The 20,820-nt window shown below is 42.8% G+C and overlaps 1 protein-coding gene across 2 annotated transcripts; it reads right to left on the bottom strand.

Moving 5' to 3' along the window:
• Positions 1-9,853: 9,853 nt before the first annotated feature.
• PSMA4 (proteasome 20S subunit alpha 4) lies at positions 9,854-19,620 on the bottom strand. Of its 2 annotated transcripts, none has more exons than XM_066635107.1 (9): positions 19,558-19,620; positions 17,430-17,454; positions 16,543-16,585; positions 14,844-15,006; positions 13,634-13,711; positions 11,849-11,937; positions 11,006-11,136; positions 10,718-10,841; positions 9,854-10,204 (listed from the first exon to the last, which is right to left on the bottom strand). In XM_066635107.1, the coding sequence occupies exons 2-9, from the start codon at positions 17,430-17,432 to the stop codon at positions 10,050-10,052; spliced, it is 786 nt and encodes a 261-aa protein (XP_066491204.1). In that variant the 5' UTR covers positions 17,433-17,454; positions 19,558-19,620; the 3' UTR covers positions 9,854-10,049. The 2 variants fall into 2 exon arrangements, with proteins under 2 accessions (XP_066491204.1, XP_066491205.1); XM_066635108.1 differs by having other exon boundaries at positions 17,430-17,448; positions 19,559-19,608.
• Positions 19,621-20,820: the final 1,200 nt, after the last annotated feature.

The following is a 20,820-nucleotide window of genomic DNA, read 5'->3' as shown; positions in this document are numbered from 1 at the left end:
CTTGCAGCAGTTAGAAATATGCTGTACATTAACACTATGCCTCATATTTATCTGTAATATTCTAGTGTGCAAAATACTACTCAAATTTCTCCTGTTCGTTCTCACATTCACTACAGGAGGTAGCAACCTTGTAACAAATAGGCAACCGAAATTGCTCAAGATAGGAGCATAGCAGCTCAGTTCAGCCAAGAAGAGACTCTTTGTTATCTGAGTTAAAAATTTTTAATCCATTTCTGCCCAGCCCACAGGTGTACACATTTGATCCCTGTTGCATATATACAACGTTGGACAGAAATGGCTTAAACAGAATGAAGAAGCAAGTTATGGATTCAAATGAAAAGCTTAAGTCAAGCAGAGGTACCTCCTCATTTTGAGAACACAATATGACTATGAATTCCATGTTCCTGCAAACATTCAGCTTTTTATAATTGCTATTTGCGACATGATGAAATTCAGGGCCCAGTCCTACCCAATGTTCCAGCACCAACACAGCCCTGACATGAGGGAACAAGTGTTCCCTTTGCTTGAAGAGGCCTCTGTGACTGTCCCCCCATCACAGGATGTAGTGCATGCCCCACTGACATGACTGCATCAGTACTGGAAAGTTGGATAGGATTGGGCACACAGATATTATGAGAAGCATCACTGCATTTCTTCTAAGTATTTGTCGTCTTCTGCAAGTTACAATTTGTTTGTACAGTATCATTTAAAATTAAAACATTAATCCATCCATTCAATTTGATTATCTATTCACAAATATCTTATATTTATTTTTTCTTCGTACCCAGCATTAGAACTGAAAGAGATTCAAGACAGTTTCATTTTCATACCCTTCCTAACTGCATACGCTACAGCGATGGTACAATTTAAAAGTGATCACTGCTACTCTCAATATAGCCCTTATGATTCAAAGCAAATATTAACTTTCAATTGACTTACTGTACTATTAAACGCCTATAACACTTATTTGAAAAGTATTCCAAACAGCCCAAATATATTCAATCAAACTTCTGAACAAGATGAAGTTAAAAAAAGACTCTTTCCAGACTTTGCACAAAGTTTTAGATCTACTTCACAGCTCAGGGCTTATTTTAAGCAACCTAGCTAATTTCTGCATCTGGAGGTACATGACACTGACTTCTTAACTAACCTTCCAGCAAAAAAAAATAAAAATATCTGGCTGCATATAGGAAACAGCATATAGGAAACAATAGCATAAACAGCTTATTTATGAGAGAAAAGCAAAACATGCAAAAGAAAGGAAGCCAACACCACAAATTGTCCACTTCAGTTTAAAAAATTAAAGATATGTGGAGCAAAAAGGTTCTATTGCATTTATGGTAATAATAAAATTATTCAATTGTGTTAACACAATAAAAAGAGAAGGATAAGTATCAGGACTTGGAGCAGGCAGAACTGTATGAAGATTTGTGAATAAAAGGATAAAGGGCAACCAAACAATGAAATAAAATCTAGTCGCAATGTCCTCAATGTTCTTTCTGCAAAACACAAATCCATTTAATCTGGATCATTTTCATTGTAAGTACACCAATATATTTATTGGATCTAGAGACATTCTGCTAATCTCTGCTTCTGAACTACCTCCCCAGGGTGGCAGTGCTGCTGCTCAAAGCCCTCAACTGTCCTTCAGATCAGATTTAAACAGCTGAAATCTTGCTGAAGCAAGAAAAAATCCAAGCCACAGCCATACTAACATGCCATGTGACTGTATATATTTAAATTCCTGCAGAATTTCTTCCTTCCCCCTCCACAACACAATATGCATCACACAATTTAAAACTCAAAAATCCAATATCATCCCAATGTAAAACAGAAACCATCTTCAGTTCCTTATCGGTCCAGTGAACCAGAGTTAGCCCAGAAATGCTGAGATTCACAGATATACTCTTTGCAGGGTAGTGTGAAGAAGGGGGGGGGGGGGAATGTACACTCACAGATAGGCAGAGGAAATTGGAAAAAGATTAAGATAGACCCCCTTCCTCAAAAAGCAATCCCAGGATGCCTCCTTTTGGTCCATCCTGAGCAAACACTGACCTACATTGTGCCAGTGAAATTTAACCTTGTTAAAAAGATGCATTCCCAAATCTTCCTTTGCACTCCCCCAGTTTGCAACCAGTTCACAGTGTTAAACCCTCTGCGTGAAGAATCTGCTCTGAAATGAGACCTACTGGACTTACTCCCAAGTTGAAGTGGGCAACGGATGGCAGACTGAATGCAAGAAGCAGCATTCCTACTCTCCCTCTCCCAAAAAGTGATAGCTTGGAATAAACTGCATTGAACCCAGTGGGGCTAGGTAGGAGATCTGGCTGCATCTTCATAGAAAGGGAAACAAGGAACTCTTTATAAGTGAAGTTATGGGAAGGGGGGCCAGAGTGCCTCTACCTTTAACCATTGTATAAAAAGGGAATCTTGGCAGGTGCAGCTTTTAAAACCCTTCCATGTTGAGCTGCACCTGCTCAAATTCCCTCTTCTACACAACAGCTAGAGGCAGAAGTATTCTGTCCCCCTTTATACCCAGTAACCCTATTTAAGGTGCCACCAAAGTTTGTGGTGAAAGGAACCAGCTGCTGGCCTTTAAGGTGCTACATAAGACTCTTGGTTGCTTCAGCTCAAAATTGCCTTCTCCTCCCCCCCCCCCCTTTCAGCCACCCATGACTGCCAACTGAAGTTCCTTTTCCTCTCCTTGGCCAAAACCAAGCCCGGATTTCCTCATCACCAACTAACACACCTGACCAAACCTGGTTCCTGTCCCCACATTGGAGCCAGTCTTAAGTAGAGTGACCAGATCCAAGGGGGGGCAGAGCGCATCTACCATTAACCACAGTATAGAAGAGGGAATTTGGGCAGGTGCAGCTCTTTAAACCCTTCCATGCTGAGCTGAGCTTGAGCTGAACCCTACCATATTGAGCATTAAAGGTATAGGCACTCTGTCCCCACTCCCTCTTTGTATCTGGCAACCCTACTTATAAGGCACTTTTTCATGTTCAGATTGTCTCTTTATAGCACTAGTTCTCAACTTTTCCCCCCCACATGTGTACCCCTTGGCAGTCCATTTCCATAAATCATACCCTTCATATTTGTAGTTAATGTTTAAAATTAATGTTTAAAATTTAAAAATATTTATAATTTAGTTGCTGTTATTTCAAATTTATTAGTTGATTTTTCTCTGTAAACCGCTTTGTGATCTTTTTATTGAAAAGCAGTATATAAATACAGTTGTTAATAATAATAATAATAATAGTCTTCAACCACTAATCCATATCTGCTAATATACAAATTGATGACCAGAAACTAGCAGTTTCTGGAGCTTTCACAGCCAGCTAAGGCTGCAATCCTATCCACACTTACCTGGGAGTAAGCCCCACTGACTATAACGGGACTTACTTCTGAAAAGGCATGCTAAGATTTGGCTCTGCAATCCTATGCATATTTTCCTAGAAGCAAGTCCCATTGAACATAATGGGACTTACTTCTGAGTAGACATGCACAGGATTGGATTTATCCAAGTTCCATTAAACTTAATGAGACTTCTAGAGAAGTCATGCACAGGATTGGGCTCTAAGGTTACAATACTATGCCTATTTACCTAGGGGTAAGTCCCACTGAACTCAATGGGACTTACTTCTGAGTAGATATGCCTAGGATTGGGTTCTAAGGTTGCAGTCTATGCATATTTACCTAGGGGTAAGTCCCATTGAACTCAATGGATTGGGCTTCCGCTGCCTGCCTGGCTTGCCCCACAGGGCACTAACACGGACCTGCCTCCAGTGCCCCACAGCGTGCCCCGGGTGCGAGCCGCTGCTTCAGAGGAAGGACCTGCAGTGCTCAGACCCCCGCCTCACTCCCCGACCGCTGGCGCCTCCGTCTTCACCGCTCTCCCCCCCCCCCGCGACCCGTGTCCAGGCACCCGCTCTCCCGTTACCCGCGTAGGGGGCGCCGCTCCCGGGCTCGCTCCCTCGTAGAAGAGGCAGGAGGAGGAGGAAGCAGGTGGAGGCGAGCGGGGGCTGCTGCCGCCGAGGCTCCGCCATGGCTCAGCACCGCTTCAGAAGCATCTCCACACTCGGACTCCCGCCGCTCACCGACTGAGGCGAAGCCCCGCCCCGGGCAGGCGGGGCTAAAAGTGGGCGGGGCTGCTTCGTTCCACCCCGGACGGGCTCCTGATGCAGCAGTTGACGGAGTACCTGAGGCGAGGAGGAGAGGGGCGGCGACTGAGGCGAGGCCCCGCCCCCAGTGGGCGGGGCAAAGCGGTGGGAGTGCTGACGCGTGGCTGGCAGTTCTGCAGGTGGCTTCCTGAGCAACCTGGGGGGACCTGTCAGCCTGCGAGGCAGCTCCTCTGAGAGAAGGAAAATTGACCCCAAACCTCCACTGCCTTGTGAACGGGGTTTAGGCTGTGTGTGTGAGTATGTGTGGTGTGTGTGTCAATGACCCCCCAGCTATTCAGGGTGGTAAAAACCAAAGCAGATGGTGAACTGCTCCAAATAGGCCTCTCCAGACTGAGTAAACAGGCAATCAAATGTCAAATGCATTTGTAAAAGTGATGCACATTGGGGCACAAAAAAGAAAATTGGTGTCACATATACACTGATATGGTCTGAGCTCTGTGAGGAACCAAAGGTGATGGATAACTCAATGAAAGGTGACTCAATGAAAGGAACCAAAGGTGGACAACTCAGTGAAAACGTGACCCAGTGCATAGCAGTTTGACGAAGGCAAATTCCACAGTGAGGGTCATTAGGAAAGAGCTTGAGAATAAAAGCCCAAACCTGTCCTTCCCCCTCACTGGTGCAGCTGTGCAAAAAATGGACACGCTGTATGGGGGGGGGGGGCGGAGGCAAATAAGGAGGCTTCAGCAGGGAAAGGGGATTTGAATCCCCTTACCCAGTGAAGCCTCCTGCAATGGGTCTCCTTGGAGCTGCACTAGCATAAATCTGAGGGGAGAAAGGGAGCAGGGAAGCTTCAGAAAAGTGAGATAGGATCCAGCGCATGCCCATCCCACCCCATCCCACAGCATCCCTGCCCCCCATTACACCCCTCCCAGCCCAGTTTCCTGCCTTCCCCATCCTTTTGCATGCCTCAGTGGGCTTCTGCAGGCCTGGTGCCTTGCCAGGATTCTACTCAGCTGTGTACTCAGTTGTTGGTGTCTCCTACCAGCTGCTCACAGTAGCACAGTTCACTCTCCTACCTCAGCACTTAAATCTGTGTAACCAAACCATTTGGTTTAATTAGGTAACTCAATTAAGGGAGAAAATTTCCCCCCCTTAAATTGGTCTATAATTACATTATAAGGCTTACATTGACCAGAATGCATATTTGGTTTCAAAACAATTTCCTTCCACTTTCTAGTGTATCCCATTGTAATAACATTCAGATATGTGTGCTAATACTGTAGCTTAAGAAATTTGTAATTTGAAAGTGTTGTGTGTATAAATAAATAAATAATTTAAATAAATAAATAATTTGTTTGAGAAATAGTCTCATTGCCATTTCTTTCTGCAATACTCTCAAAAAGGTCAATAGTCAAGAAAAACATAGCATGCATGAGAGCTTGTGATAAAAATCTTTTAATATCTGAGGGCCCAATCCTATCCAATTTTCCAGTGCCAGTGCAGCTGTGCCAATGGGGCATGCACTGCATCCTGTGGTGGGGAGGCAGTCACGGAGGCCTCCATAAGGTATGGGAACATTTGTTCCCTTACCTTGGGGCTGCATTATGGCTGCACTGGTGCTGGAAAGTTGGATAGGATTGGGCCCTGACTCTTACATATTCCTGCTTCTTCCGTTTGAGAAGTACGAGGGGAATGGACTTGAGAACACTCTAGCCCACCAATCTCCTCTTCATTCTTTCTCTTCTGCTCCTTACCTCTCCTTTTTGAATTCAGGGAGCAAGTGGAGGAGGGAGTGGTGGAGGCAGGAAGCTGAATGCAAGTGGCTGTCCCCTGCCAATCTACTGCCAGGTGAGACTAACAGTGTAAACCTATGCATTTAGGTTTACACTGTTAGAAGTAAGGCCCATTAAATTCAATTATACTTGCTCCCAGGGAAGCGTGTATGGAATTTCAACCTAACTCAGTCACTCATGATGCAAGGGAGGGCACCAGGATACAGGTCTCTTATTGTCTTGTGTGCTCCCTGAGGCATTTGGCGGGCCACTGTGAAATACAGGAAGCTGGACTAGATGGGCCTATGGCCTGATCCAGGGGGGCTGTTCTTATGTTCATGAATTGCCCAGCCCTGATCTCTGGCTAATGTTGGTTTACAAATTTTTGAAGCGCAATTTTAAAAATCTGCCTGTCAGGCCTTCAGGAAGTTCCACAGAAGGGTTTCTGTTTTGCCATAGTTTGCCATAGAAGCCTATAGTTCCGTAGAAGGGCTGTTTTGCCTTTCTGTTTTGGATGCAGAAGGTCCCAGATTGAATCCCTAACCATTAGGTAGGACAGAGAAAAATTCCTCTCAAATGTTAGAAATTCCTGTCTTAAATCTTAAAAAATTCCTGTTTAAATGTTAAATCTACATGATTAATGTTAAATTAATCATGTTTTAAATGTCTGCTAGTCTGTGCTAACAGTACTGACTTAGATGGATCAATTTGTGACTCAGTTTGGTGATGACAGTGACATGGATGTGCAGACCTCAAGCAAAAATGGTACTTTCAACTCCAGGAGGTTGGTGAGAGAAAAATGTTTCCAGAAAATAAGCAACTCTTTATTTTACCCACAATGCAATAAACACCCAGTCGCGAGTCAAGTGGCTGCTATACTTGTTTACAAATATATGGAAAACCTTAGTGTTTCAGCATCACCTGAAGAATCTTAGGCTGCAATCCTATACACACTTAGTCCCAGGTAAATCCCAGATAAGTGGGACTTAGTCCCACTGAACTGTTTTTGAGTGGACATGCATAGGATTGTGTTAGTGAAGCCTTTTTCTTGTTAGAAATGTTTATTATATGGTCAATTTCTTGTGTATTCTGCATTAAAAAATTGTTTTTTTATTACAAAGAGCTATTTTTATACACAATTAAATGGCCAATTTCAAAACAGGTTTTTCTTGACAATTCAAAACCTTTGGTTTATTTATCATTTTAAGTGGAAGCAACTTTGAGAGTGAGACAATGAATATAACAGAGGTAGGTGAACTACTCCGAGAAAGCTGCTTACACAGTGGTTTTTCACCTACAGTGCTTTGCTATTGATTAGAACACTGTGCAGTAAATCCTGGCACTTTATATATTTGACATTTAATGAAGGCTTTCTTGACTTCAGGATATTTGGCTTCATATATGCTGAAATCCGGAATTGCACAATAGGCAGTTTGGAAGGATTATGGTGCAAGCATATTTTGATCATTTTTGCAATTTGTGGTCACTACAGAGAATTCAAAATATCAGATTCATGAGCACCATTTTTATTTTCTACAGCACCTCAGTGTGTGTTCTATTGCTGCCCTTTAGATGCACACAAAAGATTATCTTTCTGGGGCCAGTAACTTCCTGAATCATCCAGCAATTAACATAGCACCACTTTTATTGGTTTCATAGGTCTAATCAGTCTGAATTTCCAAACAGATTGCTCTGCTTTTATGATCCAGTGCAACTTATTGCTTTTTTGTAAACTCAATCTTGGCAATGAATGTGCTGTTTGGCGTGTTCATTGGTATGAATTGGCATCTCATACCGTCCAGTGTCACACAGATGAAAACAGGCACATGCTTGTGACCCAGAGAGGAAAAAAGGGATCAACAGGAGCTGTGCACCTGCACTGTCCCCCAAAAGGAGGAGTTACTTAAGGTTCTGTTTGACATTTTTGAAGTTTTTTATATTCTTTTGAAAAAGATTGGCTGCAATCAAATTTCAGGTGTTAAAGCAAACTCCAATCTTACCAGCTTTTTTTTTTTTTACATTACACATGAACAGTTGCTGTTGATGGTCTTTTTGCTGTCTATACAAGCTTGTGACAGGAGTACTGCCCTTCCCCATCCTATGTCTCAGTTACACACTGCTTAAACTCAATTTGGTGATAGTGCGGGGGGTTCTGGGGCAAAAGCCTCTCCATGGAGTCCTTGCCCGTTTTCCAATGGGTATGAACATGGGTATTAATCTGGGCTCAGCCTGGCCAAGTCCTGATCCCAGCCTTGGCTGTATTCTTGTCTATCATAGACTGTACAACTTTGCAGGCCAAGACAAAATACGTCATATCCAGAACTGCGTAAGTAGAAGGAGTTTCAGAAGTGGTAGAGGTTCAGTGCAACCTCTTTATGACCCAATCTTCCCTATAATTTTTACAGGGAATAGGCAGCGCTCTAATGGAGTTGTGTGTTGGCAGCTCCAGAGTGCTCAATGATCACCACCAATGATGTTGGTGTGTTGTGACATAAACTGTGTTGAACTCAGGTACAAGACAACATAACTAGTCCTGGTTTTGACTACACTATTCCTCCCCTTAAATGTGGCTTTCAATAGCCTCCTGCCTAGATTTTTAGCCAGGTCTGCATCTGCTCAGTTGAGCATGCTACAGCAGCAGTCTTCAACAGGTGGGTTGTAATAGTACTGCCACCACCATTTTGTTTTGTACTCCTCCTGCTCCCTCCATTATTTTTCTCTCCCTCTGTATTTCAAAATTGAGTGCACAATTTGCTATGCCATCACCTGCCCCTCTCTCCTACTGGGCTCTTTCCAGGTCCTCCCCCTTTTAGTTGGCCTGGAAAGAAACAAGGGACAGAACACCACAGTAACAGTACACACTGATTATCTACCTTCCAGTAGGAAAGGAAGTGGAAATGTGGCTGCTTCCTTGCCTGCCTCTCTCCCCCACGGGTGTCTTGAAGGTGGGTCTCATGTTGCAGGCTGGGATTTTAGGTGGATCAAATGACGAAGACTGCTGCTACTGCACAGAGCCATAGTTTGGATTCAAGTACAAACCGTATGCAAACTACTTTGGCCAGTTCTATGCAGAATTCCCTTGTGACAAGATCTTTGAACAAGCTAACTGTAAAATGTCCCAGTGCTATTTTACCCTCTTACAAAGTTATATTTAAAGCACTGGAGACACTTGCCAATGTATTCGACTGGGTGACAACTTATATAAAAATATTGGCTCTCTTCTTATCCAGATATTAATATCCTATATATCCTGACCCTGCCCAAGTCAGAAGAACATCAAACGGTTGAGGGCTTTGTAGAAAATTGACAAATGAATTATTTCTTTAGGCTTTTAATGAGACTGGTTGATTGACAGTGGCGGTTGCTATCTGGGGATTAATTTTAACTTTAAATCCCATAAGCAAAATTACTTTAAAAAGGAGAAAAACCAAGGCGGCTGCTCCTTTGTTCTAGTAAAAGTAATTTTATAGTGGAAGAGAAAGTGTGCAGTAGAATAAAGTGATGAACTAAAGCAGTGGTTTTTAAACTTTTCAGTCTCCATCTTTAATGGAATCTGGGTAACCCCTGCCAGTACATGTGTGGAGTCTCAAGGAAGCCCAGAGCTTCAGTGCATGTGCAGAGCGGCACAGCGCCAATCAGATGGTGGGAACTTATGCTGTGCTTGTGCAGCCCCTGAAGGTCTCAGGGAGCCCCAGTGCTCCTAGGAGCACAGTTTGAGAAGCGCTGGGTTATTGAGATGCTCTAAATCTACTATTCTTCCTGCTCTGGTCTATTCCTATCTTCCTTTATAAATCCAGGGAGTGAGAAAAAGAGGAGGAATGATGGAGGCGGGGACCACATATGGGGCAATTACCTCAGTCAGCCTTGTAGATGGGCTGGTCCTTTGTCAAGCAAAATAGCTGCCTTCAGTATTAGCATATCAAATGCTACTAATACAATAAAACCTTGGCCAGGACCCTTTAAAAAATTTTATTACATAAGAAAAGAAACAGATATAAGAACCAAGACATTAGAACTGCCTGAACAGGACTTGTCTGAGCAGTATAAAGGAACCAATTCAATAAACAACATTCCTCCCTGCTTCAGTCTATTAATGTTCAAGCAGTGAAGGTCTGTACTTGTTCATTGACATGCTCCCTACAATTTTCATTTATTTATCTTTTTCTTTTTGCTCTTTTTCTTTCTTTTCACGCTCTACTTTGGCTTCTTCCTCTTCATGTTTCTTTATCAACACTTCTACTTCTTTTTGCTTTAACACTCTGATTATCGTCTTCCCATTCTCTCTTGTCAGTGTTGCAATTTCAACTGAAACATGAATAATTTAAATATTAAAATGTGTATCTTCAGATCTAATTTAGAATTAGAGATAGCCAAGAGGTATTGGCTATGCAGTCCCCAAACAGTAAACCATTTTTTGACAAAAAAAGGACAAAGGGGATGGCTTTGTATTATTATCCATTCAACACACACAATCAATTTTAAACATAGTGAACTAGAATTATGCTCTATTTTTGACTAAGATACACTACTAATACTTAACAAAGGATGAGCTACCTATTATTGTTGCCAACCTCTCTGTCTCATCTTCCCTTATAATTGACTGGCAGCTATAACTCTTTTAAGGCATCATTGTACCACCCATATTGATAAATTGGGAGAAATCTTTATATGATGCAGAACGATTAATTTTTAAATATTACAATTACATTGAGCACCAGCAAAACTCTATCAACAGTAATATTGATTAAACTGTCACACAACTCTGCCAAAACCAACTGCACCTTCAGTCTTTAAGTATGAAGGAACAGCATCGCTCACCTTTCTCCGCTGAGAGTTTACTAACATCCATGGTTTTGTTCAGGACTTTGACAGCTAAAGCAAGTGCAGATTTCAAGGTCATTTCCCCCTCTTTGTAGTCTTGTTTTAACATTGACACGGCTGCCTGTTAAAAGAATGTAAAAGATGTCACAGCAGTTTTGCTGGGTGTGGTGGTCTATACAAGACTGTTGAAGCTCAGCATATTGAAGTTACTGTTGGACATTTTCTAAGAATGTAATTTTCACAAATAGAGAAAAGAAGCTTAACATAAGAGATGACATCACTCACAGCGCTATTGTTTCCGATGCATGTGGCTTTCCATCCCCCATAGTTTCCACTAGGGTCACTCTGATACAGCTGGAACCCATAATGCTTATCCCAGCCAATGTACAGCAATGAAACACCAAAAGGACGTTTCCCTGTTAACACACAAGGTTATGGGTGATTTAAATTAAGCAGCACAATTTGCCGGCTTTAAAAGAGGAGGGGAAAAGCCAAGAAGAATGCAAAATCTTTTCCTGTGAACTAGGATTTAGTTGACTGCTTCAGCTACTTAAGATAAGCTCCAAAATGAATCCCCCATTGCTTCTTTCCAAGATGCGGGGGAAGAACAAAATGCAACTGGATAACTTTTTCTAGTTTTTATATCACATTATTTGAGTCAATGCTCAAGGGTGATTAGTTGCAACATATTTACCTCCTTTTTATAAAGTAGGGCTACTTATATAGGTTATTCAAGGATTAATTTTGCCACTTTATTACTGTATCTACCACAAATCTTTACTGAACACAAATACACGAAACACATTTCAGAAATTAGGCATGGCAGGCAGCCTATTTCAAGTGTTGCAACAAGGTCCAACAGCCTGAACAACAAGTTTCTGATCTTTACATGGGTTTTCTCTCCTTCAGAGAGCAGACACCAAAGGACAATCTGTCTATTGGTTGGACCAACTTCATCAGATAAAATCAGTTGGCTTACAGATCTGCAATTTTCAGTACAAAGCCCTGGCCTCTAAGCTCCTATTCAGGTGACACAGTGATCTGCCTCAGATTGGTTAGGATGGAGTTTCGTGCCAATTGCCATAAACTGTTTAAACTTTTCTTGGACAATTAAGATAAAAATGTTACCTCCAAACTGAGTGTAAGCTTGCTTGATATCACACAGGGCTGTTACCAGCTGCTCACAAGGAATTGGTTCTTGGTACTGCAACAGGTACCTAGACAATATAATCAACGTTAGCATAACATTTAGGAATTTTTGATGCAAAAATTAATATGGCGTCCATGATATAATACATCCTGAGCTCCTTGGGAGGAATGGCAGGATGAACATGAAATAAATCTTGTCAAGCTAGTCTAACACTTGATTAAGTGAACCAATTCGTTTCTCCAAAAAGTCAAGGAAACAGTTGATTATTGGTCCCAACTAGTGGGGTCAATGCCCCAGTGGGGTGTGGCCCAGCCAAAGTTGGACAGTCCTGGAGACTGCCATTTTCCTTTCTATTTTAAAAACTATTTTTTGTATTTAACCCATTTTTGCCCAGCCCACAGGTACACATTTGATCCCTGTTGCGTATCTGCAACGTTGGGCAGAAATGGCTTAAGGAAGAGAAGTAAGAGAATAAAGTAGAAAGATGGGAAAGGGAGACTATGAAGAAAGGAGAGAAACAAGATGGACACAGTTTTTAAAAAAATAAAAAGTGGTTCCTAGTAGCAGGCTGGGGTTAAAGATGTTACCCAGGTCTAAAGATGTTGAACACTACTGATTTAATCAACCCATTCTAATTGTCAGTTTCTGTCAACTGCAAACAAGATAGATACAGGACACTGCTAACTCAGCAAAGAACTATGTGACTGCAAGGACAGGTTGTCCTCCTCAAACTCTGAAACCGAAGCATGATTGTATAAGTTCTGACTATCTTTGAGAAATCTTATTCTGTTTTTAAGACTCTTAGGCTGCGATCCTAACCACACGTTCCTGAGAGGAAGCCCCACTGAACAAAATAGGACTTACTTCTGAGTAGACCTAGTTAGAATTGTGCCCTTAACCAGGTATGCTATCTTTGTTTTAACTATTGCTCAGTCAATTTCCAAATCAAGCAGTTCATACCTATCGCCTTAAATCTCAGCAAGATCTAGCCAAAATTAAGCACTTGTCCCATTGATTTTAATTGGCAAGATTTTGACTCAACTCCTACTGAAACATATGGGACCTTAGGGCTTCTTGAGGCTGGATTTATCCTTTCTTCCTGCTACTGCTTCTCATTTGATACAGTTTTCAGCATATTTTAAATGACTATCCAAATTGGCAGACATAAAATGGAGGTATCTAGAATACATTTTAGATAAGTCAAAATAAACAGCTTTGTTTAACTTCTGCAGACAAGGGATGCAGCCCTAAGCAAAACTAATAAGAAGCAAGCAACAGAACTCAGATGGATTTACTGCAAAATAGATATTCTTAGGATTAGACTGCAAGATGGATTTTAATTAGTTCAGTACAAGTAATTAACTCCTCTGAAAATATTTATCTACTTCTCGACAGTACATTTACCAACTGGATTTACATCTTAACAGACATATTTACGGTCTATTATTTACTATCTATTACAATATGCCTAGATTTATAGATATATTTACATCTTTATAGAACGTCTCAAGGCTGAGACACATCCTCTTGCATGTCGTAAAATGCCACGCTCCTAGATGGCATATTCATATTATATATTACCCCCAGCAACATAACCATACAAATGACACACATTTTTAATATTATGCAACAACCATTCACCAAAAGAAGCTGTTCTAGTCATTTTGTTGGCTTGCTGGGTCTTCATTTCTGAGGCCTAGGCTGGCCTGTCATACATTTCAATCATTAAAATAAAAAGGTTCTACGTGCTTCTGAGCTCATACCTTTGCGCAATCAGCCTCAATTCATTTGTTAGCACGTTGGCATCTGAAGTAATACCAGCCACACTACAAGCCATATCCCTGAAACAGATATGTTCACGATGTTAGCAAATGAGCATTAGGTACTATTTTGCTTTTTCGTATGTCCACCACATATGATAAAAAGTTCCTTCTACCTCATTACATTTCCAACACAAGAAATACTGGAAAATGATACATAAATTGTTGCAAGAGATATTGCATTGTGTATTACCATTCAAACCAGAAATATTCCTCCTAAATGTGACATCAGAAATTAAAGATCAATGTAAGAAACGCCTTATTGTACATATTGTTACAGAGGCAAGAATATTGTTTGCGCAAAAATGGAAATCTACAGATGTGCCGACTAGAGAAAATTTAATAGACAAAATTTATGAAGTAGCAGAAATGGAAGTTTTAACAGAAAGAATGAAAGAGAGAGATTTAGATAGACTAAGAAAATATTGGAAGTTTTTTTGCGATTGGATAATTTTAGTTAAACAATATTGAGTGTTTCCCTAAATTTAATTTTTTATATCGATAAATATGATAGCCTTTGTACTGATGATTATTCTGTTGTTTTTTTTGTTATCTGAATGATGTATGTTGGAATCTAGGGCCAATACCCTTATGTGTAACCTGTGTTCTACCTACCCTAAGTAAAACCTATTTCCTTTCCGGTACTATTTTGCAGGGTGGAGGTAGTATTTCCAAATTACTATAGCACACTCCACTTCTGTCAACAGCTGCACCGTACCCAATGTACACTGTAATCACTCCATAACAGCATGTCCATTCTATAAGGCATATTCATTTGTGTATATACAAACTATATAAAGAGTTTGCGGGAATATAGCGCATATGCTTCCAGGGGGCATGAAAATTCATTCAGACATTTTTATAATGAAACACAATTTCATACAGTTCTGTAAACAACTAGATACAGATTTAACAGACGACAGACAAAATATTCTAGTTCAGAATGCTCTCACAATCAAAGAACAGAGATAGGAATAGACTGAAAGTTACAAACGGAAGCCCAACTATACAAAATCAAGCCAACAACAGGACAAAGTTTTCAAAAAGCTACACAAGGACAGGCAGGTCGCAGAAAACAAGGTGTTTACAAATTCACTCATGTACTCAAAAGCACGGAATACATGCACATAAAAGCAATTTATAACAGACTTACTCATTGAGCTTGTATATTTTCTCTGAAAAAAAGACTTCATCCAGAAGTTTGTGGATGTTGCGCCTTTCTGCTGCCAACAATACTCCATCATTTGCCAAGATTCCTAGGCAGGTGCCTGCATGCCCAATGGCTTCCATAGCATATTCAACCTGATATAGGCGACCTGGGGAAGAACATTGTTCGCAGCGTTAATGGTTGACTAAGCCACATAAGCAAAAAACTATTTTCACTAGGCTGAAAGAAGAAGAACCCACTATTACTGAACTCATGTAGAGAATGACCATCAAGCTATAAAATACTGTACAGTTACTTTTATAGGTCATTATTTGGCTCTAAAACTATTTCTGAAATTTACTCCAAGGCAGGGGTTCCCAAATTGTATGTTGCAATGTTCTGGGGAGTTGTGAGGCACTCCCTGGACAGGCTACCTGCCAGCCAGAAGTGAGACCGCAGTGCTGCAATGGCAATAGGAGGCTCAGCTCAGCAGACAGAGCTCCTGTACGTGGTTTTTGCACACTTGGAAAGGCTCTCCTGCCCACCTTGAGGCTCTTACTGCTGTCTGTAGCATCCCGCACTGTCTCTGAACCCAGAAGTAACTGGCAATCATACCATCCCCAGTCACTTCTGGGAGCTGTGTGCTGCATCTACAGTGCAGGGTGGGGAGCCGTGAGGCCAGGTAAATTTGGGAAGTGCTGCTCTAAGGTATATTGAATCAAGGTTCAAACAAATGATTAGCTGCCCAGGTGAACAGCAATAGCTGCTATAAAATCTAAGACAGCTGAAACAATCAAGCAGTCATGTTTCAGAGTAGTCAATAGGAAAAAAAATTATTCAAGCTCTGTCTGTACCACATACACACACTGACTACCAGTAGGGACAGGGGCTCTACATCTACACAGTCATGTAGCTTGGAATACTTATTTTGAGGGTTATGTCTCTTCAGGTTAGAACAATGACAGACAACAGAGCACAGTATTTTAAAAAAGAGAGTGACTCATGAACCAGGAAGCCCTTGAATCATCTCTCACCACTGCTATAAGCTTATTTGAAATAGTTATAGTCCCTCCACACACTAACCAAAATTCTTGAGAGGGCTTAGAATATATTAAGGTACTGTACACAAATAATCTGGATCCAGGTCACCCTTGTTGTGCAGGGCTTTCTCCCTCAGGCTACCAATGATGTCTCTGCGGCTCCTCCTTTTGGATGCAGACAAAAGATCTTGAGAGTGCATGTGTGTCTGGAGAGACAAAGATATTTATGTCTTTCCAGTTCTCAGAGATTCCAGTGGCTGTTCTGCTACTGAATCTCTGGACGACAGTGGTTGAGGCTTCCTCATCTGGGCTGCTGCCATTTCTTGCAGCTTCTGGCTCCTAGTGGCAGATGCAAGAAGTAGGAAGAAAGAAAATTCTCCCTACTTGACAAGTTTCATCTCAGATGACCTAACTGAGCAGGCAGCTTTAGACAAGCCACTATTCTATCTGCCTGCATCTGTAACAAGAAAATACAATGCTATCTGGCCTACCTAGCAGGGATGTTACTAAGATTTTGTGTGTGAAGCACTTTGAGTGCTATATCAGTATTATGATATTATTATATATGCTGTTCCCACAAGAGTTGACACACTCAAATCATTTCAATAGTAATTTGTGAATTTCAATCATTTTCTATTTTCTTCTTCTTCTGGCCATGCAATTACCTTCTGGAGAAAAAATTGTAGTTCTGGAATCATATCTTCGAGACTGCAAAGGGAAACAAAGAATTTTGCTTTTAAACACTCACCTGACAAAACTCAATACAGTTGTGCGCCACTTAACAAAAGGGATCAGGACCATGATCTCTATTGGCAAGCGACACCTGACACAATCCAATCTCTCCGCAGGGAATGGGATGCTCCGCTTTGCTCTCCTCACCTCTGGAAGGTTGTCTGAGCTTCCCAGAGGTAGCGAGCGGACTGCAGAGCTCAGACTGAGGGAAATCACATCTCTTGCACGACTTCCAGTTTCATGGAGGAAACCGGAAATCATGAGAGATGCAATTTCCGTTGGTCTGAGCCTTGCAGAGAAAGCATGCGAATGTGTGCTGCCTCTGGGAGGCTCAGACGACCCTTTGGAGGGGAGGGATGCAGAGCTCCCCTCACTTTCAGAGGGTTGGGATGTGTGCCCCCGAGGACCACATGGCCGCACGTGATCATCGGTTAAGCAATCCTGGCATAAGCCGGAACGTCGCAAAGTGGCGCACACCTGTACTCACAGGGTAACTAAACCCGCCCCATGCAAGGTTTGACACTCTCAATGGGAGCCCAGTTACAAACTATCTAATTTTTCTGAGAATACTCAATGGGAGCCATAGGAGAATCAATCAGTCCTTATCCCTGGCACACATTTCTGTATGCCAGATTGTACTGGGAATATATTTTATGCCCCTATAGACACATCCTCTTGGTTTTGTTTTTTTTAAACATTCCATTAGTCTTGTCTTTCAAAGAGCTTGAACCCCCAATCCAAAAATACCCCTACATTCAATTGTAAGAAATATGCATCTTGCATAGCTTTACACTTATGAAACTAGAAAAGATATACTTACCATGTTGCTTCAAATTTGCACTATGCTGAAAAACAAACAACCAAACAGATAATTATCCCTTAGTATTATCGCACACAGATTTTGCTTTTCTTTTAAACTAGTTATGCTCCTCTGCCTGTAACGGCAACCTCCTGCACTGAAATTTAGCAGTAAAAATTATTTCCCACCCTTTTTCCTTATCAGGAAAAGTTTGCCTTGCTAAATTTTTGTGAAACAGGTTGCCACTAATGATTACGCCACAGATGAAGGGATAGTCAGAAAGCCAGGAATCCTTGTCACAAATATCAAAGATGGTATCTCCGGCTCAGCATCAGTACTGGACTGCTGGGGGCCCAAGGAAAAGCCCTTGACTGGGTCCCTACCCACCCCCTAATAATGTAACGCAGTGGTTTTCAAACTCTCCTGGAGTTTGAGCCACTGTAAGTGCTTGTAAGTGAGGCAGGGGGGAGGCAGTGGGGGCGGGGGAGGCAGCGGCACGATCCCCAGGATTGTGCCGCTCAGGGGGCTGCAGGGGCTTGGGTGCACTTACCCAAGCCTCCTGCAGCCTCCCAGGGGTGCGAGCAGCCCAACGCTACCTTCAGCAGGGCTCCTGCAGCACTGAAAGTGGAGCGATCGCACTCCGCTTCTGCTGGGGGCACAATCGCTCCACTTTTACTTTCACTGCTGCGGGGAGCCCTGCCAAAGGTTGCACGGGGCTCCCTGCACCCCTGGGAGGCTGCAGGAGGCTTGGGTAAGTGCACCCAAGCCCCTGCAGCCCCCTGAGCGGCACGATCTTGGGGACTGCGCCGCTGCCTCCTCCTTGCCTCCAGGTTGCCCCTGCCCCTTAAGGGGGCCAGAGGCCAGGGCCCACAGGCTGGGGCGTCACAACGCCCCAGTCAGAAAAGCCCTGATGTAACGAGTGCAACTGCAGCCACTGGTTCTGAATGTTAAGGGGTTGCACAGCCAAATGAATCATCTGATGGAGTGTTTCTGAAACTGTGGGTCAGGGCCCACTAGGTAGGTCACGAGCCAATTTCAGGTGGGTCCCCATTCATTGCAATATTTTATTTTTAATACATTAGACTTGATGCCACCATAATATATGACTGCATTTGGGGAAATCTTAGAGACCTGTACCTTTAACAAGCTACTAGGTATATTCTTTTAACAATGATAGTAAATGGGACTTACTCCTGGGTAAGTGTGGGTAGGATTGCAGCCTAGGATAGTGAAAATTTTTCCTGCTTGAAGATGTCACTTCCAGTTATGACATCACTTCTGGTGGATCCTGAAAGATTATCATTCTAAAAAGTGGGTCCCAGTGCTCCCACTTGGCTTCCCTGCTTTTTCGAACATAAACATTCAATACCCTTTTCTGAAGCACTTGTTTTTGAATCAAAGAAGTCACCAGGAGCCAAATAAGACATTTTCCTTCCATGCTTTCTCTCTTCCTTATGGGCAGCCCTTTTAGTCTTGCACTAAGACTAAAGACTGTGCACTAAAGCATTAAAGACTAAGACTGTGCACTAAGCCTTGCACAGGCTTGCTCATGTTTCAGTCCCAGCATGGTTCAGTTGTACAGTGTGCTCCTGTGCCATTCCTTCATGCACACAGACATACTGCGTATGAGTGAGAAACACCAGAGTCAGTATGTATGCATACATGGAACTGAGAGTCAGATTGTTAGCCAGACTGAGAGCCTTTGAAGGGCCAGATTGGAGGTACTCATGAACCACACCTGACCCCCAGGTCTCATCTACCCACCTCAACAAACCATCATTTAGCACGAAGCACAAAGGAGCCATTTGTTTGCCTGCCCACCTGCCCTCACATGCTTTTGCTTTCGCTTTAAGAAGAGTTCCATGGGGGCCCAGAGCCCTGTCAGGGGGCGGAGGGCAGGAGGCCCCCCTCCTCTAGAGGCAGCCTTCGGGGGCTTCGGGGCCAAGGCCTCCCTCCAGCCCCTCCACCGCTTCCCACAGCCCGGGCGATGCCGAGTCATCCTACTGCCTGCCACGACCCAGCGCGACACATGGGCAAGAAGAGCCCCGGGGACGGGCTGGACCAGCTTCTCCACTGCGGCCCCGAAGGACCCCGACCGGGCAGCCCCAGAACAGTCCCTTCCCACGCCCCCCCCAGCAAGCTTACTCACCCCCACCGTACTCTCTGTCCACCGGCTTCGAAAATGGCTGCCGCGCATGCGCATCACTACCCAATAAAGAGCGATGGGAGCGATTGACACCATAGACACGATCAAAGCCCGGAGTGTCCGTTCCGCAGTCAGCACTTCCGGGTTGCTTTGGGCAGTCACGTGGCTAAAGGGACAGAAGGGACGGGTGCTCGTAGGGGTCAATTCCGAACCTTAGAGTAGCATCTTCTCCCCCCTCCACATACAGAGAGAGGAGAGACAGGAACTCATGTGGTCTTGCAGGCCGGGAGGGGTACATGATCAGTGCTGGTTTTTAAGAATTCTTTCTAAAGTCCTAATTAATTATTTATTAATAATTTAATAATAATTTCTTTGGGCTATTTTTAATAAAATTCTCAAAAACCAACACTAATCATATACACACACAAAATCTATCTATATATAAGTGTAAGTATTATTTATACACACACACATATATATAAATAAAATTGCATATACATATGCAAATATAGCCCACCATTATTAACCTCATATTGTAAATTGGGGCGGGGGGGGCACTGGGAGTTCTAATAACTCAGCAATGCAGAGCCCACCACCATGATTCACAACTAGCAAATTCACTATAGGCCAGTGTTTCTCAAGCTGTGGGTTGGGACCCACTCATTAGGTGGGTCGTGAGCCAATTTTAGGTGGGTCCCAGTCCATTTCCATGTGTATTTTATTTTGAATGTATTAGTCTTGATCAGCATTTCTGAACGTTTGCCCCCACTTCCCAAAAGAAGGCCCATAGCCAGGGAGACAGACCAGGGACAGACTGCACTTGCTCCCAGTGTGGAAGGGATTGTCACTCCCGAATCGGCCTTTTCAGCCACACTAGACGCTGTGCCAGAACCACCTTTCAGAGCGCGATACCATAGTCTTTCGAGACTGAAGGTTGCCAATACAATACTACTAGAAGTACTACTGGAAGTAACTGGTTCCCAAGGTCCTCCTACTAGAAGTACCACCGGAAGTAACTGGTGGTGATGTCATCACCAGTTACTTCTGGGTTGGGAGACCAGACATGATGCAATAAACACTAGTGAAAGGCTCCACGGCTTTTTTGAGCATGCAAAAAGCATACTTTGGAGCTCTGCCTGTCAAACCAGACCTTCTACTGCTGTTTGTTGTGTTTTTAAAAAAATACTTACTGTAAACTTCTATCTTACGTACTTGATTGATTTAATTTGATTTCTGTTGTATGGCGGGGGGGGGGGTGTTAAAAAT

The sequence above is a fragment of the Tiliqua scincoides genome, chromosome 8 (genome assembly GCF_035046505.1).
Source record: "Tiliqua scincoides isolate rTilSci1 chromosome 8, rTilSci1.hap2, whole genome shotgun sequence".
Classification (NCBI taxonomy): domain Eukaryota; kingdom Metazoa; phylum Chordata; class Lepidosauria; order Squamata; family Scincidae; genus Tiliqua; species Tiliqua scincoides.
The sequence above is the reverse complement of the archived record's forward strand: the minus strand, read 5'-3'. Positions and strand labels throughout refer to the sequence as shown.